The sequence below is a fragment of the Mytilus californianus genome, unplaced genomic scaffold, assembly GCF_021869535.1.
Source record: "Mytilus californianus isolate M0D057914Y unplaced genomic scaffold, xbMytCali1.0.p SCAF_5, whole genome shotgun sequence".
In the NCBI taxonomy this organism is placed as follows: domain Eukaryota; kingdom Metazoa; phylum Mollusca; class Bivalvia; order Mytilida; family Mytilidae; genus Mytilus; species Mytilus californianus.
In genome coordinates, this window is record NW_026262701.1 from 42,977,738 (window position 1) to 43,004,103 (window position 26,366).

The window sequence follows — 26,366 nt, forward strand, 5'->3', positions numbered from 1 at the left end:
CATTTATACTGATTTCTATTCGCAATCCATTAATTAGATATTAAAGGAAAATTATCTGCCGTTATCCAACATGCATGGTTAACTTACAGTCTAAATGTCTCTTCCTCCATATTAGTCCACTCACTTTGCAGAACCTACTGAGTTAGATATGATAATTTGTTTACCTGAATATGCATGAATATTTGCAATTTGTCGTTAAGCGAAAAGAAATCAACCAATTATGTTATATAAACACTCTGTCTTTTTTCACATTTGTTTACTCGATGATTCTGTTTACCTGACATGCAAGAATCCCTTTGAAGAGATGGTTGATGCGCTGCTGATCGACATCAATTACAGACACTTTAATCTCTTTAAGAACTGGACTAAAATCATGAATATGGCAGTCGCTGATTCGTGCTTTAAAAGCTTATATTGTCTAATCTTTAAAATACAGTGTTATCCGCTCTTAAATTTATAATTGTCATAACAGTTTTATTTACCTCTGCGTACAATTGATCATTTGGAATTAAATTATAGATACGCCCTTTAAATGTTAAATTATTTTATTTTAATTACCGCCATAACCAAATGTAGATGAACAAAATTATAATTCTATATTGAATTTGTCGACCTTCTTTCTCCTTTTTACATACAGATATTCGGACATTGGTTGAAATGTTGATATTCTAAATAGCAATGTCATTTTTCAATTAATCACCTAAACCTTTTATAAAATACCTGTTCCATGATAGATAAAAGTTCAACGGCTATCGTTATTATCCTTGATAGAATTTTGTTACTTTCTTTAAGTGCAAAGTATAGTTATAATTTTTTTCAATTAAAAAAATAATGAAAATTGAAAATTATAAAAAAAAATATTTTACTTTCTAACAAACCTAGAATACTCTTTCATTGTTTAGAAGTATAGCCGTTTAAATGTTTTCACATTACCGGAATATTCGTATGCTGTTAGTTAGGCTCACAACTGTCATATTTAAATATTCTATTGCTTTCAGAAATGTTCCGTACTGCATTCTTTATTTTCTCATTGTTACCAACCTACTCAATACTCAATAATTACGTCAACATTTGATGCTTGCTTACTATAATTTTATCATAAATTCTGAAATGCAATCAGATAGTTACAGCTGTTTTAAGAGAATGATAATTAAGAATATTTTGAAACAATTATTACGATCATTTCTTCTGGGTTTTTTTTTTGTCTTTGAATTCGTTAAAAGCTTTACACTGTTATAAGGTTTTATTAATACATTTATCAAAACAAGACGCTGAAATTTAATTTACGCATTGATTTCAGTTCTTTTACTTCCAGGATATGTGGTGCTCATATGTCCATCCGATAATGTTCTAAATTCTTTCTTATTTTTTCTTATTCACCAATCTTATATTGTTGTATTCGTGGGATTCCTCTCTTTTACGTTATTGTATAATACATTTTTCGTTGTCTGTATTTTACAAAATTTACTTAAGAACATTTTCTGATGCTTTTATGAACACACTTTCTTTTAAAGCTAGTTTCAAACGCTGTAGCCACTTTGAAATCTTACCGTTTGAAATAAGATTTATTCCTTCAATTGTATTGATAGATGTTTTCCCCTCGTAAACGATCATGGAAGTCACGCTCTGATATCATATTTGAAGTTTATTCAATGGCATTCTTTTTTAGATACATCCATGTCTTGGCTAGTTATAAAACCAGGTTTAATCCACCATTTTCTATAATTTTGTACCAAGTCAGGAATATACCAGTCGTTTTCCATTCGTTTGATTTGTTTGTTTGAGCTTTTGATTTTGCCATTTAATAAGGGAATTTCCGTTTTGAATTTTCTTTTGAGTTCGGTATTTATGTTATCTTACTTTTTTGTCAATGTCTTAATTTTTGAAAATCTTTCCTTCAATGGCAAGTGTATTTGTATACAGATTTTTTTCCTTGCATACAGGAATAATAAGTAATCAAAGTCACGGTTTGATATCAAATTTGTTTTCAGTTATGTTTTTATTGTTCAAAATATCTAGCGCTAGCTATTGACTCTAAATGTGCAATCAAGGAGAAATTCCATCAACTTACGTTTGACAACGATTAGAAAATATGTGCATAAACTGTTTAGTGCTTCATAGTTAACATATTCATTTCGTCTTTATTGGGCAATAAACTATTGTATTCTGAATATTAACAGTTCATTCCAAGACTCCCCGGATTTATAGTAAAGCATTTGTTTTTTTTTCATTTACATTACATAATTTGCAGCAAGGGTAAAGTTTAAAACCACATTTATTAATTCTTTGCTTTGAAACGTTTTATTTTTTTTCACAAATCCATGAGGATCATAAATTAGAATTACTGTCAATCAGAACCATATTTATACAAAAATACCAAAACATTTTCCCCACTTTAATGATGGTATCCTCAAATGGCCGTTGTAACATTTAGTTTTTGAATGTGTTAGTGTTTCACTTTAACAAAAAAGAAAGAATATACCAAGGGACAGTAACCTTAGGAAGGAAAACAAACAACAAAATGACAAAAAAATACCGGATGACAAACAGTAAAGATTGAGCATCATGAATCCCGTTAAAATCCTGGGTAAACTCGAGTGTTCCGGAAAGGGACTGCAGTTCCTGTCCCTTTTTTGGAACTCATGTTGCTCATAGTCAGGAAAAATCACGTTATAATGTAATAGAACAAAATAGATTTCGTTAAACTACCAATGAGAACCCCAATGAATTGGATTTAAGCATTTCTTGCTTACCACGCGGCTTTCAAAAATGAACAAAACCCATACCGTATAGTCAGCTATAAAAGGCACTGACATGACAAAATGTGAAACAATTCAAACGCAAAAACTGATGGCCTGATTTTTGACAAAATACTAAACGAAAAACAAATATGACAGACAGCAACCAACGACCACTACTGACTGTCAAGCTCAAAATTTGGGACATGTAAGTATTAAATGTGGCGTTGTTTAACATGTTTGTGCTCAAGCATCCCCTAACCTGGAACAGTAGTGTTACAGTCCAACATATGGACAAACTATAAATCAGTGGAAGATGATTTGACTCATAGATCGGTACGAAGCACAAAACAACTAACATTAAACGAAAAGACACAAAACGACGAGTTCTTGCGGTTACCGAATTTCAAATTTCAAAAGCCAATAACAACTAATACGCAAATCATGTCTCCCAGACAAAAGTATCAATCAGTACATATTAAAATGATTTAGTTTAAACATAAACAGTCCGAGAATAGCACAACCTTATGCGATGCCAAAATATAAGTTCATAATATCGACAGGATTATAAGTTTTTATAAATATTAAACAATACATAACACTTATGCTAAAATTAATTTTATCAAAAACAATATCAAATTTAATATTAAAACCCTTTAAGAATAAATTTATTCAAAGGACCAATGGGTGTTCATGGATCGTTTCTAAACTTACGGGCTTTATAAACAATACCACGGTTAACATTAGGATGTGATTTCCAGTTTTTATAAGTTTTCTATATGTACTGCCAATTGAAACTTCAAAATAAAATCTTTGTACCATCTATAAGATAATTTAGAAAAAGTTTTAAATAATTTTTGGTAACGAAATCCATAATGACTTAATAATTTACCACTGTATTAAAGATTTCCACTTAACTAAGATAATAGCTACCTGAATATGCTACTGCTAATATTTCTCCTAAATATATATATAATTGAAAAAAATATCAAATTCAACTTCAATTTGGAATTCGGTTGTTTTGTGTGCTTTCGGTTTTGTTCGCAACTGGCATATCATAATGTTTAATTGCTTTAAGAAATTTTAATGTCTACATTCTTTAATTTCTCAAAATAACCGAACTTCATACGTATGAATTAGTTGTTTTTTTCTTTTTCTTTTCTTTTTATAAACAAAATTAGTTCTGTGAATTAAGAGAAGGTTGAGCAGGTGGTTTCCTTTATTACTTTTTCTATTTATTGTGATATTTCTAGTTATTTTGATCTTTAAAGCAATTGTTTTCAAAACAGGACGACCTCGGTTCTCTTATTTCGTCATTTTCGAAAAAAACTTGCTATTATAAGATGAATTTGTTTCAAAACATTTCATATAGCATAACATTATTTTTCTACTTATCACTGTACTGTATTATCTTGTTTTGTCTGAAGATTGTTGTTATGTTACAAAATGTCATTTGTTGGTAGTTTTTCTTGTTTTATGTGTCTGTGTTATTGTGAGTTTTCATATGTTTTGTTCTTTTGTTTATTTTTCCTCTTTAAAGAACATGAGCTTTCATCTTCATTTTCACCGATTTGTCTCAAATTATTAAATTTGATTTATAACTTACTAACTTAAAAACGTATATCCAAATTACAAAATGACAAAAAGAAAAAAAAAAAAACAATCATGCATGGACTATAATGTATCAGCATTCACAAGTATCACAAATCAGATGCGTCGACAGGTAAAGCATCTACTACTATGCATGCATCACCCGCCATCATGCGAATTCAAACTCAGTCAATATGTGATAATCGAAAATAGGACATAATCGGTAAAATTACATATCATACGTATATACTGTATATTTGTATATTTTATCTCGTTCTTAATTTGCATCAATTATATTACACATAACGTTAAGCATGCACAGAACCCCAAGAATAAAATAATAAATCAATGATGACACCAAGTTTGTACACTAACTTGGCAAAACCTTTTATTGCTGTTCTTCATCTCAAAGTTCGGTAGTGATTTTACGATACATGTACACCAAAATAAAATAAATATATTATATCTATGGATCTAATTTCATATTTTAGGGATCCAATAATTTATTCCTAACACCCACATTTTCGCTAGAAAAGACTTGTCACTCAACTTTTTATGGTGTTACAAATGTAAAACTGCTTAAAAAATGTAGAGAAAATAGCTAGAATTCTAAACAAGTTAGCCATAAGCATGATAAGGTTATTTAAGATGTATGCTTTTTCAAATTTTCAAAAGACTACAGGGATAAGTGCTAAAACGTCTGTAATGCACTATCAAGAAAAAAGCAAGAGGATATTTAAACATAATGAAAATGAAGAAAATATTATTAGTAATAAATTTTAAATGTCCCTTTATAGTAATAAGTTTATAATAATTGAGAAATGATATGGCCACGGATATTTTTCTTTCGTTTTAATAATAATCACCTGTATTATATCAATAAAGCAATTCTTTCCTCATTACTCTATAGTGAATACGAGAAGATTTTAATTTTCAAATTATCAATTTCCCCCACCTTAGTAGTCATATACCAACTTCACCTGCATGTGGGATATACATTTCCCAACTCATTCGATATTCAAGAGCTTGCAGCTGCTACTCAGACTTTATAAAACGTCACCAGTGTCTGAGCAGAATGTTGATGAAACAGGGTAATGTCAATGAACGTCTCGTCTCGTCCTTTTTCTAAAACAGTTCATCGGAAGATACCAAGACCTTGTTGATAAATATTCCGTATCAACTTCACAAATAATACATGCTGGTCTTGAAGTATAGTTTCTAGGTACTGATGTTGTTTATCATCTTAATAACGTTTTATAGTGTTCTTTAATTTGTCTTTGGAAATCATTAACCCTTACTGTTTAGTCCATTTTTTGTAATATCCTGTTGGCGTGGCTCGGTACTTATACATCCCGCCATTGTTTTATTGTGCTATGGTCATTTGTTGTATTCTTGTCTTTCATTTTTGCTTATGTGCTTTGTCTATATGCCCTTTTGTTTTTCTTTGTTGACATATTTGTTTGTTTTTATAGTGATTAAGATTATAACACAATGTTGACTGCTGTACCCCAATTTTTGACATTTTTACCTATTATGTCTGTTTGCTTTGTTCACACATTGTTGTCAATATAATGGAATTTTATGCGACTGTCATACAAGTGAGAGGTTTAGCTAGCTAAAAAAGCAGGTTTAATCCACCATTTTCTACACAAGGGAAATGCCTGTACTAAGTCAGGAATATGACATTGTTTTCCATTCGTTTGATGTGTTTGGGCTTTTGATTTTGCCATTTGATAGGGGACTTTCCGTTTTGAATTTTCCTTGGAGTTCGGTATTTTTGTTATTTCACTTTTCAATTAATTTTTAAAATGCTATCAGTTACTGGACCAAATTGGGGAACGATAGGTAACCCTTCCGCATTACCTTATATCACCTATTCTCTATCATTATTTTACACCGATGAGGCGATGAGTTAGAAGAAAAATTCTGTCAAATTACACATGTTAAATATGATTTTTCATATTACTAAATTGGAATTATAGTATATTAAAATAAATTGAGGTGTGGTGTTTATAAGACTAAATTACCCACATAAAAAGTAATTACACTTAAAATAGTTTTCAATTTTAAATATCTTAATACATTTTTTCAAAATTGTACATTTCTAACTACTTCTATACAGAATTATTTTCAACAAGACATGTTCAAACCAAAAACTAGAATTGACATAACTGTCTAAAGGCATTTCATATAGAAAAGAAATCGCGTAAGCGATATCTTTGCGATTTACCACCGTCTTTAGAGTTAATATGTTCGTCAAAATAGTCTATTGATTAAACAGCCTTAGTCTAAATATTTGCTCTTTTCTTAAAGATAAGAAAACAACATAACGAGAATATGATATTCGATTAAAAGAGGTAAGATATTACTGTTTAACAGAATGAAAGAGAAAGGTCACCACAAGTTTATATATACTGTTTTTGTTTTTTATAAACATGATAGACTTGAGATTTTAAATCAAATATTTGGCAAAATTACGGCTGTAAAGCAGTTAAAGATTAAGGTTTCGAGTGCATTGAAAAATACATTAACACAATTGCGAAAACCAATAACGTTTACTTGTGTATTCAGATTGATGGAGACAAAATAGAATTTAACAGTACGTACATAAAAATAAGGAGATGTGGTATGTTTGCCAATGAGACAACTATCCACCAAAGTTCAAATGAAGTGGATGTAAGCAATTAAAGGCTACCGTACGGCCTTCAACAATGAGAGGTATATGAATCAAAATTTAGATAATTAAAAATTTCAGAAGTCTTTATACAATTCAAGAATGCACGATTCATATCTTTGTGCACGGCTATACATATCAACCCCATGGATGTATCAGATTCTTATAGCACGAACTAAAATTTCAAGCGTGTGACTTTTCATCCTAAACACGATATTTGTGTTTAATATATTTCGGACACGTGATAGTGCGGACCAACAGTTATACAATTCTAATGAAAGATGGCATATTAGTAGGGTGCCCAATGTCCAAAAAGTCCTCTAGTTAACGAGTTTAAGTTAACGGATAACATACGAATATTGTTTTGGCAAATTATAGGAAAATCTTTATATTTTACAATCATGATCATTGTCGTCGTAAGTTCCCGTGGTCACGATTTTCTAAATTTCGTGTTTTTACAAGTTACCCCCAGATACCGTATTGTACGGGAATCTTTTACATGAAAAATAAAGTTATTGCGCTCTTTGTTGGTGGTTGAAATAATACTTATAATATAGTTTATATATTAACTACCGGGTATATCATACAACGAAAGCAGAAAGTATTTATTATATATATAATAAGTGATTTTAGTATAAGTATTTCAGCATTTTAGTAAGACTAAAATTTTATCCGAAATTTAACACATTTTCCTCGAAATCAAAATCACTACGTGTATCATCACGATATTTTTTACTCTGATTAAAGCAATAAAACACAGTGCATGAGTGTGCCAAATTTCATGTGTGATATAAAAATCGTTTTGAAGAAATTAGCAATTAAAAACACAAATTTGGTCAGCATTTTGGCATTGATTAAACACGGATTATCTCGTGCCATTGATCATTTTGTTGCTTACAATAAATACGTCATTAACAAGGACAGCGGTCACATAAAACATTTATCCTTTTTGCTTGTTGTGTGGTTGATTTATTTGATTTGAATAGCCAGCTAACTTTGTAGATTGTTATTTTCTTCGGAGGAAAATGTTTTGGCAGTAGCTATTTTGTCGGCTCTGATTAGAATAACCTTATTCAAGCCGGTAAAATAGCCTGTTTCTATAGATATGGCTATTTTACCGGCACCAGCACTATAGTGAACTTGTTATTTTGTAGGTTCATTGTAAAGAGTGAAATTTAATATTTACTTTTGGAAAGTACTATGAAAATGTGCACTGTCAACATAAAAGAATCAAATAATTACTGATAAAAATACCAGTAGTTAAATAAGAAAACGGCTATTAAACAATATTTGAGACACATATAATCGTCTAAAAACATTTATCAGTCAAATTATAAATAACTTTTAAGAATTTAACAAGAAAAAAAAATATATAAATATTGAGCATCCATTTGTTGCAATGAAATCATATCTAAACAAGTCATGTAGTTGAAATTATTTCTAAAATCAGTCAGTGACACAGTCTAATTCTACATATATATATGCATAAGAATAACATCTCAGATTTTTTAACTGTATGTTATAAAAAAAAATAAAAGTTAAAAATCATAAATTTGATAAAGTTTTTTAACATTATACAACATAACAAAGTCAATCACAGCTTCAAAAATCAAAAATGTTTAAATTAAATTTGCTTTTGAAATAACAGTCAGTTATTTGAATTGCATAGTGTAAACAAAATAGTTTTTAACTTGTCTTCCGCTTTCATTATGTACCTAATGCCAGCAAAATAACATATTTTCTATTTTTCCATCACCGGCAACACACTCACTATATTGCTGGTGCCGGTAAAATTGGCTGTTCCGCGTTACGCTCCCTTTAAACGACATACTTTCTATTCGATTACAAAAAAAAAAATGAAATTAATTTGTAAACAAGTTTGAGCTTTCTAAAAAGCTGTGGACTGCTTCGCTCTATCCTAATTTAAGGTAATATGTGTGCATGTGGTTGTTTATTTAGTATAGAAAATGTGGTATTTTTAGATATTGATTGATATAAAATGGATATCTTAGACTTGGAATATCAATTTTTGTATATATATTAATAAGATGAATTTTTCTGAAATTTTAAACTGGCTGTTCAGTGTTTAGTTGTCAATGTCTTTTTGTGGAGTGTGTTTTTCTAGTTCTTTCAGCTGGTTATTGACTTGCAATTTTGATTGCTAGTTCTGTATATAATTTATTTAGATATATATAGAAAATGAAAGGATATGGAGTAAATGTACATGGGACAAAATCGCACACAATACATAGAAAACATAGAACATTATCAATGAACAGGGCTTTTATTCCTGTTCTTCATCTTGACAGTTGATGTAGGGTCTTCAACAATGAACGAATCATTCATACCCTACAACAAGGTCAAGACGGCCCAAGGTCAAGGTATGTTGATTAAGAGTAACATGAAAGCTTGCAATGCGAAGCAATAACATATAATTGTAAACAGCAATACATATTTAGTTTCAATAAAAATGATGATGTTCTACTTTAAGAGTGTGCGTTTTACACCCATGCTTTTAAAATTTTGTTCACTTTACTTGTTGAAAATTAAAACATTTACAAATAGACACGACTCTGGAGGTGTGCCTAGATTGGCAGAAGTTATAAAATACAGATAATGCATTTTTGTAAACATTGTATTAGGAACATTTGTTTAGCAAAACAAATCGTGCATATTACAGATTAACAAATTTTAACAATTGAATTAAATAAAAATCAGAGCGAATTGACCCTTGGCAAACAGGTATTAGGGCGAACAGCTACTAGGGCGATCGGACCCGAATTCCTGACTACACAATTGATTTTATGTTTGAATTAGGTCACAAGCGTTTATTTTTTTATAAGTATTAAATGAGTGTTCTTTCAAACATTGTTGTGTTGATGAAGCCTAAATAACTATTCCCTTTCTATTTCAGATGAATGTGCACACTCAATACAATATTCACGCATAAAATAATGAAAATTCTGTTTTTAAATACAGGGGGGTAATACGTAACAGCTAAACAGTATCATGTGTATTGGGCTTTCACGGTTGACAAAATTATCGTAATTGTCCTATTAGAATCGAAATAATTCATGGCAGCCGTAGATTTGTTTTCATTTAACCAGGGGTGGGGCATTTAAATTCGATTATTTTACCTCGAGCGTTAGCGAGGGGTTAAATACGAATATAAATGCCCCATCCATGGTTAAATGAAAAAAAATCTACGGCTGCCATGAATTATTTCTTAAACAACGCAACATAAGAACAATCTGAAAAATACAGTTTGAAATGGCTTGACTCATCAAATCGGCATGAAGCACAAAAACAACTAACATGAAGACAAAAGACATAAAGTACCGATCTAATAGTACTCGCTGTTAGGGTACGACCATTTTACATTCGGGGGAGAAGGAGGCTGGCGGCAGGAAATTTTTTCCGGATTGACCATTTTTCGTTCATCTGTTGCTACGCATGCTAATTTTTTTCCACGGCTTAGCTGCGCGAAACTTTGATTTCACTTTTGTACACATTTATATCCTCAACTATCCTGCATTTCATGTTGCAGAGTATTCATTTTCATCCTGTCTTGTACAAAGTCATTTATTTTCAGTTCATACATACCAAGTCAAGTTATTCATTTTGTATCATTTAAACCATGAACATGAGGTCAAGGACAATGATTATATGACAGACGGGAACTTCGTAACACAATGGAGCTATATACAAAATTATGAATCATCCAATTCCTCTACCGCCTGAAATATAAAGCTATACAAATAGTTTACGATGTTGCCGCCGCCATCATCAGATTTTATGGCGACTCGCGTGGAAAGCGATTTAAAAAAGAACAACTGAAATTAGCTCTCTAACATTAAACGGGTCGGTGCACTTTCAACTTAACAGTAGACAATGAAACGTAATAGTTACTACTAACTTCGGCAATTTTTCTATGTTATTTTAATCTGATTAAAATTCTGATAATATTAACTCGCATGCTCGCTTATATAAGTTCATATGAGGATAACGAAATCAGAGATACAAGTGTTTGTAAACTACATTTATGCTGTACGTAACCCTCTTTTTGTAGATAATCTTTAACTTCATGTCAATTGTAGGCCAAGTTATGCTCAATAAGTCATATAAGTGTGTAAGATGGAGTGATTGACCTGTTTCTAACTGTCATTTTGTTTTTGATAACTTTAACAGAAACCCTCCCTCTTTTTCACCGTTTGTAGTTTTTCTTAATTCTATAAAGCAAAGATATAATAAAACCTGCTAATTCAATCCATTCTGCGTTAATATTACAACAGTTTAGGAACTAAGTACAATTTGATGTGCTTCCACACTTACCAAAACAAATTGGAGTTTTACCCAGAAAATCACTTTGAACACCTTCTATCAAAAGACGGAAAAATAATGTTTGGGTGGGCAACTTATAAATGTTAATACTAGTATCTAAAAACGTCTCTAGAGATCACTTGTATCGAATCTTAGGTAAAAATTCCGAATTTGGAAATTTTAATAGGTCAAAGTCACTGTTATTTAACAGCTGAATGAAAATTTTAAATGTGCACCTTATAAGTACAGATGTCAATCTCGAACCCTATTTGGCAACAGAAATATCAAATTAGTCCTAAATATAGAAACTATAGCTATAATCCTTTGAATTATTCGAATGTATTTTGCTATAAACGCATATATGTAGGGGCGGCCAGCTGTCTAAACGTGACTCTACGTTTTTCTTGAAATTTAAGCTTTGACCTTTGAACCAAATTTAAGAAAATCTTGACCACTGTAGACAACGTCGACATCAATATTTCGATGAGGCTTGTTCTCTTCTTTCCAATGATATAAAATACAGCCGTGTGCTTTTACGTTAACCCAAATCGATCAAATTCGTTGACTGGGCACCCTACTATGTCGAAATGTCCGGGCATACATTACAAGCTCACTTTCATCATTGGTGCACTCATGTTTTCGAATTGAGAAATCTACTTTAATCTGAACATACCTCGAAAAGCGAAATTTTCACTCAATGCATTGGAATTTCTCGATCTCACTATTTTAATTGCATTAGCTAACATATTTTACCATTATTGTTACTTATTATATATATATTACGTAAACTTGAAAAGAATTTGAAGCTGGAATCCTCTTAAAATTCATTTTATTGATAGGTTGCATTATCTCTATCTCTTTCTTAGTAGATAATTCATCTTGCAGGTATTACATTACAGATTTGAAGCCAAATTAATGTCTTTAATAAACACTTTTCAGAGGTTCAACATGATGTCAAACTTTCACAAAGTACAAGTACAAGTTAAATTGTGAATTTTTACACGTAATGTAAAAGATTTCAAATCTATTTGTTGCTGAAATGAACTGATGTGTTTATATTGTATGACTTTGATCGATCCCCATTATTTAACTTCAAAGGAAATTATGTTATCTCAAAGCATTATATAGTTTATTTAACATTCAAATCGCCATTCTTGCTTTTTTACATTTTGCATGCATTCTTTGTAATTTCTTGTTTAAATTAATTCAAGGCTAGCATTGTTTTAATTTCATCCCATGCGCTCTATTATGAATTACAAAGGCAGAATAAGATGTAATATGAGTGCCAATGAGACAACTATCCATCTAAGACCAGAGGACAACGATGGGGAACAATTATAATACAGTATATAGTAAGGTATTAAATGCATCGATATGAGAAAAACTTAAAAAATAAACCATTCAAACGGCCTTATTTAAACTACAATTATAAAAGAAAACTAAATAATTGAGGCAGACAGCAGTCAACGACCAATCCTGGTTAACAGGATTTATAAACAGACAGAAAATACAAAAGATACCATAAAATTCGACAACTCCGGATGGGTAAGCAGATCCTGTTCCACCTGTGGCATCCGTCGGGTCATTTATAGCTGACTATACGTTGTGGGTTTTACTCCTTGTTGAAGGCCGTACGCTGATCTATAATTGCTTTAATCCAAGTCAGTTGCACTCTCTTTGGTAGTTATCTCACTTGAAATCCTACCACATCTCCTTTATTTTTTATAATGATAGCTGTTTAAATAGGTTTTATGTTGTAATGTTTTACCACTGTTTCAGGTTAGGGTGAAGGTTGGCGCCTGTTAAAACGTTTAAACCCGCTGCATTTTAATGCACCTGTCCTAAGTCAGGAGCCTGTTGTTCAGTGGTTGTCGTTTGTTAGTGTGGTTCATAAGTGTTTCTCGTTTTTCATATAGATAAGACCGTTGGTTTTCCTGTTTGAATTGTTTTACACTAGTCTTTTTGGAGTCTTTTATAGCTTGCTGTTCGGTGTGAGCCAATGCTCCGTGTTGAAGGCCGTACTTTAACCTATAGTTGTTTACTTTTTACACATTGTGACTTGGATGGATAGTTGTCTCATTGGCACTCATCCCACATCTTATTCATATTGAATGGGGATTTTTAACAGGATTGTCGAGACACACGTGGTACAAAGCAATGATGTTTCGAAAAGGGTAGTGGGTATAGCTTCGTGCGTAAGTGATGTACTGCCTGGTTTCTATATAAATGGCAGAAGGTCATTAATAGAATCTTCTTGAAAGGTAATTGGTGTATATCGGTATAATCGATGACCATGTCTGCATCTACGACGAGAAGCCATTTACCAACATGCAGTAGAGACTAGATAGCACACAATACCATCAATTTTGTCATTGCAACATGTCATATCACTATTTTGGGATGGGCACATAACGAATGTGGTAGATTATGACTACGTTATTTTGTATTAAGAATAATTATGATATCATTAGAGGTTATGTATATTTTCCCCTGTGCCATAATAATGTCATTTAGGTTGGTGCTTTCTGTAGTACTTTAATCCATATGACAGCTCTTTCTTTCAATAAATTATAATATATATAACTGCATGTACCTAGAATATAAATTCCTAATATGCGCAACTTTCTGTAATTCAATAGCTGTCAAACCAATACAATATATTCCTTCTAGATAATAAGCATTTATTTTTTCAAAAATAACTCTGAAACTCAAGTCTTCATGGCTTCTACTTTGATTTTTCTATTTCAATTATCAGATTTACTGGAAAACAAATCTAAACAATAATGAATTTAAAGAAAACACAGATGTAACAGTTGCTTATCCGTCCCTGCTGTTATTGTCGTCAACATTTTAAGATTCAATTACCAACCCCTGTGAAAATGTCGGAATCTAATATTTTATGCATAAAAGATAAGTATGACCACAAAAATGTTCAAAGAAAACGTACTAAAATAATTGTCATTATTTATTTTTGATATTTTCACCTGCGTTAAAGACGAGTTACATGTATCATGTGTATAGTACATACGCCATGTCACTGACTTCATACTATACCATATACAAATAAGGAGATGAAGTATGATTGCCAATGAGACAACTATCCACCAAAGTTCAAATAAAGTGAATGTAAGCAATTGTAGGCAACCGTACGTCCTTCAAAAATGAGAAAATTACATACCGTATAGTCTGCTATAAAAGGCCCCGACATGAAAAATATGAAACAATTCAATTGAGAAAACTAACGGCCTAACTTATAACAAAATAAGTAAAAGCGGCCGAAAGTCAAAGCTTTGAATTGTGATCATAAATACGGGAGTAGGTAGTGCAGTCGAATAATTTTAATAAAAAGTGTAGTTAATTGGCCAGGGAACACAGATATTTTCGTTGCGCATTTCTTAAAGACAATGAATTAAAATTTAAAAAATCGATCCTGCTCTATCTCAAGAAGCTTTAGATACTAAATATTGACCTAATGAAACTAAATCACCATACTATCCCTAAAAATTTATCTCCCAAAGTTATTTAAAAACACATAATTTAATCCGCCTACTTTATATATCCTGCATAAAATATAAAGAAATCAAAAGGAAAGTATGTAAACAAAAACATGTCTTCTTGGTATACATATTCCTGCAATATATTGGTTAGTTATTGTTTGCTGAACGTCCAGTGCATATTTCGTTCATATTCAGTGGGAGATAAACGAATAATAAGTTCGATAGGTATACGTTCTTTAAAATAGGTTGGTCGGAATACAAAAAGAGAATAAATACTGTCTTTGGACAAAGAGGGTATAATTAGATAGTGCCGAAAATATTACCAGGTTTTTTTTAGCATGCAGAGTGTGGCATTCTCCAAAGTCGGACGCGCTGCTTTAGTGTGAGTTTTATTGTCGAATGGAAGAACTCGAAGTGATCATATTTCTACACCACAATACAACCCTTAGGATATTTTTTTAGGATACATTCATACAAAATGCTTTTTTTATATGAATAATGTTACGTGTATATCTGATGAAGTATTCAACTTCATTATATGAATAATCTATAAATCCAAGCTTCGATATATATATTAGGTCGCTTAGCTGAACTTGGAACTATGGATTGTACATGTATAATAAGGTTGTGCATGGCTAAGAATGTTATCCTTTTTCATTAGAAAATAAAAGTACAAGCAAAGTGAACGTCTCATTTAGTGCTGGTGATTGATTATATCAGGAAAGAAGCAATTTAGAAAATGCATCCAATATATATCCCAATTCAGGAGCCAGTAATTTAACGGTTGCTGTAGTTGCAATTTATAGTTGACTTCCGTATTTATTATTTTATTTATTGTTTAATGATAATTCAGGTCGTTGGTTTTATCAGAGCTATATCTGCCTTCCCTGGGTGTCTTCTTTCACTCACATAATCAAATTGATACGTTGATATCAAATGATATTTTACAAATTGATATATTATTTTGCACTACACATTAACGTAAAAGATCATTTTGATAAATACAAAAGTATTTACTATGAAAGTTATACATGTAAAAGAACATTTTGCATTAGTGGATACATTGTTTAATTATTTGATCAACGTCCAGCGGCAAGTATTTCATCTATATTTAGGTTAAAAACAAATTAACAATAAAAAAAAAAATAGCAGGTTATGGAAAAGAGGATATATTTATTAAGATGATAGACACTTTGCCTTGCAACAAGCAAACTACGGACCCTCCAAAGAGTTGATCCAAGAGTTGTTGAAATCATTTAACGTACAGATAGTGTGTCACTCTCTCTACGCGATATTACCATTTCAATGTTTTCATTCTAACCGAACTACGTATTTATGTATCCCGCCCAGTCAAACGGAAGTCCCCTCTTTAGGATTGACTTTTCTGCCAAACGGAAAAAGTCCTGGTGTCCACATTTCTATACCCCAGGCAAACCTTGTGGTGGTTGTATTGAAGGACAACAACAAATATGTATGTCGGAAGACAAGTTTAAATGCATTTCACTTCGTATCTTAAACAGATAGACGAAGACTAAATTTCTTTTCTCAAAAAATCTACTAAATTAAAAGTCACTGTTTTGTTATGTTTCGTGATATCATAGCATAGCCACAATCCGTCCTTCTTTCCTGTTTTTTTTTCAGTGGGGTTTGTGTTGTCAAGTATTCTATGTTGTGTTTTGTGAAGTGTTGTTTGTCGTTTCATCTTCTGTCTTATGGTCTTGTTGTTCTATGTCCATACTAGACCAATTAGTTATAATTGCAACGTTGGTATATTCTAATGTGAAAAATCGGTAAATCTACAGAAACATAATCTTGTCAGAACTTGAAAATACATATGTTAAGCTGTGATATCTGTGTTGAAGATGCAAAGACTTTCTAAGAGTGACGCGAAGTGAAATAAATACAACGAAAACGATCCAGACATCTTAGGAATATTTGTTTTTATATGCTCATATGTATCGTCTATAGAGCATTATTGTTATTATCTATTTGTATCATATTTCTACCAGCTGATGCACGTTAATTGGATATAGGAAAAATAACACTTAGTCGACTTTTGCTGCTTTTGATTCATTTGGTCTGTCGGTTGTTTCTCCTGGTGTTAAACAAGTTCGATACATTAATATCTAACCTTTATTATAAAAACCTCGTTAGCTGGTTTTTTCTGGTTACGTGGTTTTCAGGATTTCCAGGGAAAACTACACATTTTTGAATCCTACTACGTTTTGGTGCTTGACATCAACGTAATAAGTTTCGTTTTAGTTATAATCCGGACGGTCAATTCATCTTGGCAATAGGCCACTAAGAATCACTATAAGTTGTTGCACTGCTTTTTTAACGTGCAAAGAGCGTGACACTCTCCATACACAAGGTATTTACATCTCTATATTCAGACCGCACGTGCTTGCGTATTTATTATACATCCCAGACATTCAAACGTACGTCCAGCTAACATAAGATAGTAAAACACCAGCGCCTCTTTTCACAAAAAAATCTTTAATACTTTAATACTCGTAAGTCATTCACATTTCAGTATAACTTACGATCAATTTTAATCTTAAGATATTTTGTGAAAAAATTCGGAGGTCAACTCTTTGCCGTCTGTTAAAGGGAATTAATATACTAGTAATCTTTATCAGAAGTTGTTTCTGTATCTGTCTATAACTGTGTTGTGTTTGGCAAATGTTAGAGATCATAAAACCTACGCAGATGGTTTGAATAGTTTTATAATTTTCTCTTGAACTTTGTTTTATATTGTGTTCTAGTGATCTCAAAATACATTTATATTTTGAAAGGAATACTCTATGTGTAATTTCTGTCTTGACGGTTTAACATGAAAGTGGAATTAAGTGTAAAATAAGCTTTTACTTTAGTTGCAGTTTGCGAGTTGTTTATATATAATATTTGATTATTAAGTCTCCCAAACGAAGTTTGGGAAGACTTATTGTTTTTGCTCAGTTCTTCTTATTATTATTACTATTCTTCCTCTTCCTCTTCCGCCGCTTTTAAATTTGAACTTGTCCGCACCTGTTCTCAAAAACCGCTTGTCAGATTAACTTAGGGTTTCACAAAATGTTAGACTAACATGTCTAGTGGTGCAATCAGGGTTTTGTTTGTGCAATGGGGTTTATAAAGGAGTACTTTGAGGGGCAAAAAGAAAGGAGGGTTTTACTATAGATCCCTATGGGATTTTATTTTTTCAATTTTCAAATGATTAAAAATTGAAAACCGTTTGTGATAGACACAATCTTTTTAATTGAAAATGTTCTAAATGATAAAGCACATTATATGAAATACAGGGTTAGTACTCAGGGGTCACCCCACCCCCCTGCCATTTAAGAAAGTTCTAATATCTTGTAAGTGGTCATGATCCCCACCCCTAAACCATATATATTCTGATTTGTCATGCTAAGATGGTTTGAATGATATACAGGGTTAGTCGCCACGGGTCATCCCGACCCCTTGCCATTTGAGAAAGTTCTAATATCTTGTAAATGGTCGAGATCCCCACCCCTAAACCATATATATTCTGGTTTGTCATGATAAAGCACATCAAATGAAATACAGGATTAGTCCCCAGGGGTCACCCCCACCTCCTGCCATTTAAGAAAGTTCTAATATCTTGTAAGTGGTCAAGATCCCCACCCCTAAACCATATATATTCTGGTTTTTCATGCTAAGATGGTTTGAATGATATACAGGGTTAGTCCCCAGGGGTAATCCCGACCCCCCTGCCATTTGAGAAAGTTCTAATATCTTGTAAATGGTCGAGATCCCCACCCCTAAACCATATATATTCCTGTTCGTCATGTCTCGAACATTTGAATGACGTATAGGGTCAGTACCCAGGGGTTCCCCCCACCCCAATGTTCTAGTATCTTGCAAATGGTCGAGATCCCCACCCCTAAACCATATATATTCTGGTTTGTCATGCCAAGATGATTTGAATGATATACAGGGTTAGTCCCCAGGCATCACTAATGCATATAACTTTACTGGACCAAACCAATTTTCACTGGACTTTGCCCAATGTCAGGCGACCCTGGGATTTACGAATTATGGGAGCTTCGTTAGGAGACTTCGTATCAGCATCCTGTTACAATCATTTCTTGTTTGTATTGTGTTAGAAACATTTAGTCTGTTGTTTCTTCGAATATGACTTGTTAAGTGTCCAAAGGTTTAGAGTAGAGCCAGCTATTTAAAATCTCCACCGGCATAATAGAATGATACCAATTTCCGAAGGTACGACACGTGTTTTAGGAATAACATACAATAATATATATTAGGTAATTTACAACAAGATAAGTCGTTAAATGAAATTGGATACCCTGCATTTATCATGCTTTTCAACATATGGTCAAATCGCTGAAAGATCCCCCTCCTAAATTATTGAAAACTATTGACAATAATATCTTGGTGTAAAATTAGATACAACCATTCGGGCTAACGCTATCAAGTTGTATCTAAAACATAGACTCTCTGTATTGTAATCTCTAATTAAATCATATTTCATATCTGATGAAATCTTATTTTACAAAGATAAAAATGTCTGAAGATCTCCGACGTCTTGATGGAAAAAGGATATTGAGTCGCACGATCACTAAAGTCACAAGACAATACCAAAAGCAAAGAACATCAATTTAATTGCTGTTTAATTGCTGTCCCTTGTCTCATAATCAAGCGATACCTTCAACACGAAGGTCACTGCACGTTCCGGACACTGAGCGGACTTCATTGATCATGTAACATCTGTGCTTTGAAAAACACAGCTGCGGCGTAATATCAACAAAATACCAACAAATAATTAAACTATTTCGGGGAAAGATATCTGATACATATTATCATAAAACTTTCCGACAATCTTACTGAAAAATGCAAAAAAAAAAAAAAATAACAAAAAAACAATTGAATTTTTTATATTAAGATTCTGATAAAATATTCTTCCTAAAATTGAAATTGTATCAAGTGAAACTTTAACTACAATAATTTGTGTTCAGAATTAAAGTTACTATGTACCTTTATTTTTTTCTTATATCAATTTGATTTCTCTCCCGTTTTCTTGAATGAAAGTTCATCTTGATTGAAATCCAATACAACATGGGCCTGATATTCGAAAGTATCTTATGACTAAGATATGTCTTACGATGATCTTAGTCATAAGATATGTTTTCGAAAGTGTCCCAAGTTACGATGTGCCATAACTTTTATCCTAAACTTGAGACACCTAATATGATGGTCTTAATATATGATTAACGACATCTTTTCCAATGTTCTAAGGTGATCAGTGTCATTTACTGCATTTATCTTTGCACATACGGCCTCCCATAGCTCTCTTTTTTCGGCACTGTTTGTGGTGTGTTGCTCAGTCTGGTAAATGGCCGCAAAGATTTATTCTACTCCACTTCGTCAATTCAAATAAGAACCTCCTGCGACGTAAAAATTGGACCCCTTTTTTTTACTCGGAATTATGTATAATAAATAGAGATATATTAGGTCTTTCCTTATAAAGCAGTTTCTTAACGTAATTGCACGGGAATTTCGTTAAGTGGTTACAGGATGTACCAAATCTTAAAAGTATTACAATCAAATAACACTTCATGAATAATAATACATGAACGCGAAGTTCTAGAGTTTTATTATATATAAACATAGTAAATTTAAACAATTATGAACTCAGATTGTAATACCTTTTCATATATTATTTCATGTTCATTATAATGAAAAAAACTAAAATATTCGTAAATAATAAGAATATTATAATAATTATTATTTTTAAAGTGTTTTTTTTTAGCATTTTTAATCAGTTTAAAATTTAAGAAAATATGTTCACTTATGACATTCATAAGAGTATCATAGGTATGACTATCTTTGAACAGCTTTGGTTTACATTCTACGACATATCATATGATAGTCATAAGATGGCATAAAATTTGTCCTAAGATATATCTTATGATGATAAAGATGGATGGCCGCTTAACGTCCAGTGGCAAATTTTAGATATATGCATATTCAGGACGAAAACATGTTAACGTAATATGAATATTTACCCTGTTTTGTACTAGACCGACACGCTGAGCCGGATTTTTAACATGCTAGTTCACAAGGTAACAGTCCGCATGAGGACATGTCACCTTACCCGGACACATTTTTCTGACTCCGAGCCGACCAGTCTTTGCTCTCACTCCTTATTTTCGCGTGCTTAACGGAGAAGCATCAAATATCAATTTTAAGTCTTTGGTTTGACCCGGTCGGTGTTCGAACTCACGACCACCCGCACTCGAGGCGAACACGCTACCACTAGAACACCGAGGCGGTCGATATATCTTATGACATATCTTAGGATACTTTCGAAAACCAGGGTCCTGTTTATCGAAGCTGTCCTAGGATCTGTCCTAAGACCTATCTTAGGAATAAATAAGGATAATGTTAGGACCTACTTACGACATGTCTCAGCATGCTTAGGACTAGCTTAGCTAGGATGTCCTAACCACTGTCCTAAGAGTTAGCGTAAAGAAAAATAGGATTTTAATATTTTTAAATGTTTAAGAATGTATCGAATTTCACCAGTAGTAAATAATCATAAGATGTATCTTTATAAAAGATAATAAATAATATGTATCTAATAATTGTACATTCAAACTTTATGAAACAAAAACAAAAACACAAAAAATGTAACAACGTTTTATATAATAATTGAACAAATATATTGAATACACATATTGAACAAAATATTTGTAAATAGTGAAAACTTATAAAAGTTAATCAGTAACAATCATTATATACTTTTGAGTGAGTTTAATTCGAAGTGTCACGGTTTTATACTTTGATTTGATTTTGATTTTTGATGTTTTAACGCCACTTTTAAGCACCGCTTTTGGGCTATTTCGTGGCGGCCAGTTTTTATTGGTGGAGGAAGCCGGAGTGCCCGGAGAAAACCACCGACCTTCGATAGGAAAACTGACAATCCTAGTCAATTAAGATTGGAGTCGAGAACACTCGCACGAGCGGGGTTCGAACTCACAATCTCAGTGTTGACTGGCTAGTGATTACAGTAGTAACTACTTAGACCACTCGGCCACCGAGGCCCCACGTTTTATATACTTTGTAGAGTTCAAAGACAAATCTCGTGCATCTTTCATTTAGATACGGAGTACATACATTATTTCATTACGGATCACAGGCGCTTGGGATATGGACCCCTTTTTTTAAATTTTTGTTTGTTTATGTTTTAACAATTTTAACCTATATGTTCAGTTATCATAGTGAATGTGATTCATTTATATATGGTGCCTATGAATAAAGGGGCATCACATACAGACTACTGTTTTTGTAATATGTTTTGAATAAGAGCAAGAACACATTAAACAAGCGAAAATAGGTTAAAATATTAAAAAATATTTATTACGTAAAAATAAAAATATAAAAGAGAAATATTTAGAAAAAGAGGGATTCATTCCCTAACAGCCTTTGTTACGGACGTGATAATCTATACTTGCGTATACTATTAATGTCACCCAAATAGTTCAGTGAATTATCATTCATGTAGCAGCGGTTTGATAATTATTAATTATAAAAAATTGAAATGTTGAATGATGAGTTTTAAAAAAAATATCGGAAATATACAGAGGAAAGGCGGTTGACGAAATATGCAATTACTGTATTTTTTTTTCAAGGCAAAATTTTTATGATAAAAGCTTAGAAACCAATTAAAGCAACTGATAGTTTTATTCAAAAATGGTAGTACTTTTCCTTTTTCAGTGTATAAATATATTTGAAATCCACTGTAACGTACTTTTTTTTAAAGATAATTTGTTTGATTTCGTATGAATTTGCTCACACTGAAACGTCACGTTTCCTTTAATGTGCGTGTTTTATATATTTTTGATAGTGCACATCTTTTAAAAATATATCGAAAATCCATTAAAACAAAACAAAACAAAAACAGGAAAACAAATACGAATAGCACTTGACCATTCACAAAACTTTATATATAACTGTTTACTACATGTAATACATAAATGTGTTGTCAACTATTATTTCAATAATTTGACACCCACGAACCGTTTAAATATAACATTTCTATGCGTACAAAATTAATTGTTCGGTTTACAATTACTATTGTTGCAGCAGATGTCAGACTATTATTAGGTAAAAGATCACATTAAAGCAACTACCGTATAACAACTGTCAATCAATACTCGATCTTCCTTCCTATCATAAAGAAATATCGGAAACATTTACAATGTGACCAATTGATTAGTTGGTAGCGTGAAATCAGCATTCAGTAGCACAGTAGGAGCTTAATGCTTGTCAACCAATAAAACATCAGATATCATTTAACAGAATTATCAGAGACCAAATAAATTTACTGTGTTTTGTAACAAATCAGGCAGTTGGTACTGTACATTTTAATACCATGTGCCATGAAAAGGATTTACATGCCGCCGTTTTTAATTATTTCAAATGCCTTTTGGATTAGGAGATGGATGTAAAAGAAAACAAAAGCGACCGTTGTTTTTTAACGAATGAAAATGCATTATAATTTACAAGAAGTTGAAGAAGGAAAACTAATGTACTTTGATAAAATGAAACATGTACCAAGCCCTCTTATTGGTGAACATGTGTGCAAAGTTTCGAATAATAATCTCGACATAGGCCCCAGACAGAGGGCTCGTTCAACCTCTATGAAAAAGCCGAAAAATAAAACTTTCGAAAATTTCGAAATGGATGAAATTCGTCCAAGAACAAGCAGTTTACCAACGAAAAATAACTACAGGAGGCCTTTAATAAAGAACTTGAGAACAAATTACGAAGACCAGGATCATGACTTGTATAGACTAAGAACTTTTGAGATGACATCGAAAGGCATCGTAAACAGAGGAGATTCCATCAAGTCACGCAGTACCAACAGTATTGTTTCATCCGAGGGAGACGGAAATGTCTTGTCTATCGAATCTAGCTCATGTTCTCAAAATAGTTTAGCTAACAGTGATGTTTCTATTCATAAAATCAAGCCTTATAGAATTGTGATTCTCGGTGCAATAGGAGTTGGAAAATCGACAATTGCTCAACAATTCCTGACATCGGAGTATCTTTTCGATACAAGCGTAGGTAAGATAAACTTTCACTGAATCTGTATTATTTCGTTTGCATGAGTTGCCGTAATGGCCTTTTATATATGTTTTTTAACTTATGAATGTGTAGGTCAATATCTGAGTTGAAATTTCAAATTTTAAATGTGTGTTCATAAAATATTACCTTTTTAAGGGCACTTTCGGTATATATCTTTCGTTTTCTATCATCTGAATATCGATAGTGTTCACTTTTAAGACAGTTGGTTCTGTGCCCTTGATTTATTTATACATGTATTAAGTTGATCAAATATATGTTAATATATGTATATAAAACTTCATTATATCATTCAATTATTCAAATGATCGAATCAATGGTTTCTTATTTAGTAAATAAAAGTTGGTACCTATTATCATTCATTATATTCAAGTAAAGATAAACATTTGCATCTTAATGTAATAAGAATTACTACAATAGCACTGTCTTCTGTATATGAATCGATTTCAGTTTCATCGATAACAAATTGAAAATAATGTACGTTCACCTTTCTGACTTGAGAAACTGTAACAGTTAATTACATGTAGAAGAAAACTTCGAAATTTGTAATTAACGTGCATATGCTTGTTTTTTTTCTATGCTGAATTGTGCATGTGTAAAAGAGGGACGAAAGATACCAGAGGGACAGTCAAACTCGTAGATCGAAATCAAACTGACAACGCTATGGCCAAAAATAAAAAGACAAACAGACAAATAATAGGACAGATGACACAACATAGAAAACTAAAGACTGAGCAACACGAACCCCACCAAAAACTGGGGGTGATCTCATGTGCTCCGGAAGGGAAAGCAGATCCTGCTCTACATGTGGCACCCGTCGTGTTGCTTATGTTATTACAAATCCGGTAAATAGTCTAATTCGGTAGGACACATTCGTGACAAGGGAAGGGTATTGTAGTTACGACATAAGGAACATATCCGATATCATCTGTGAAACGGTTATTCCATAACGTAAAGTAAAGCAACTGATTAGAAATTGTAAATACATTGTAAGTAGAACTTTATCAGAAAAGCTAGCAAACTTCTATTAAACGATTAGAGAAAACCTTGAAGAATTAAACAAAAAATCGATGGATTGAAGAATATTATCTTTAATTTAAATAAACGGTTTAATAATTCATATTGCATGTATTGTTTTAAAAGACAATTTATGTTTGAATGCTACGAAACCATTTATGCATTTGGCTTCTGAGGTGTTTACTCGCTGGTAGACTTAATGATGGATTTCGAAGAAAGTCGAGAAGTACACAGCAATGGTTTAAATTATAGACGTTTGAAGCAAGATAATATCCATATTTTTTGTGAAAAACGCATTTTCTAAATTTTATCTTCGTTATAAAAATTAAGATTCTTCTTACATGTACCTCAGGTAAACATGGCTTCAAACGGTTATGTTCTATTTGGGCTCTTTTCGTGAGGTTATTCTCTTTATCTACACTTTTCCGTTGGCCCTAGGCGTTTCTGGTAAAGGTTGGTCAAGATAAGAGCTTCAGACGTAACAAAATTACATGTGAATACAACGCCCCTTAAACGTGCTCAAACTAATTAAAGAGAAACTCTTTAATACATCATAGTTGACATGTATACACGCGTCATTTGGTATTGTGTGATTGCTTTTGTCGTTCTGAGGTATCGCACTTCTTTGCAAGGTATTTTAAAAAAAAAATTTAAAAGGTTTATAAATTTTACTTTAAGTATTTTTTTTTTTATTTTTCAAATTGTCTTTGATTCGTATTATAGACTTGAACACATTCGTATATAGGTTGTGGGCATCTAAGAATTATTAAGATTAGATGCAGTCTGATCCTGAAGGATATTCGTAAAAATCATTGCATGCTTTATATATTAAAACGGAATCTTTTTTTTATCTAATATTCGTTGATTAGATATCTCTACAATTACGATGTACAAAACCATATTTTCAAGATATCTCTACAAATGTTATGCACAATCAATATTTTAAAATATTTCTACAAACGAGATATACAAAAGAATATTTTAAAGTAAATTATGAACTCATTAAATTTACTGCATTCAAAATTGAAGCTTTCCATTATCATTATCTTCAACTTATTTAATATAGTTGCTGAAATTTTACATAGCCAGTCTGCCTTAAGTAATGATTATAATTGCGTAAATATATAATTGTAAAGACAGTGATGTTCTTATTACATGTTACACGCAGTTCAATAATTTTAAAATGAATCTGGTATTACTCAAGTCGACTTTAGATTCTCACATTATGGAAAGTGAATTAAAATAGTTATAAAGGTTCATTTAAGAACGGTTTGGTTTTATTTCTACATATCTTTTTAAATTATCCTTGTTGTTTTAACAATTTTGCACTGATGAAATTTCCTTATCTGTGATATTCAAAAAAAAGTTATTCGAAAGCAAGTTTGGAAGATTATAATGATT

At 31.9% G+C, this 26,366-nt stretch overlaps 1 protein-coding gene across 1 annotated transcript in view; it reads left to right on the top strand.

Annotated features, from left to right (window-relative positions):
- The first annotated feature begins 23,054 nt into the window (after positions 1 to 23,054).
- The window catches only part of LOC127702228 (GTP-binding protein RAD-like), a 35,375-nt gene continuing 32,063 nt past the window's right edge, over positions 23,055 to 26,366 (top strand). The window contains exon 1 of the mRNA XM_052206337.1: positions 23,055 to 23,930. Within this exon, the coding sequence (XP_052062297.1) occupies positions 23,345 to 23,930 (586 nt within the window). The 5' untranslated portion in view covers positions 23,055 to 23,344. The remainder of the gene's footprint in view (positions 23,931 to 26,366) is intronic.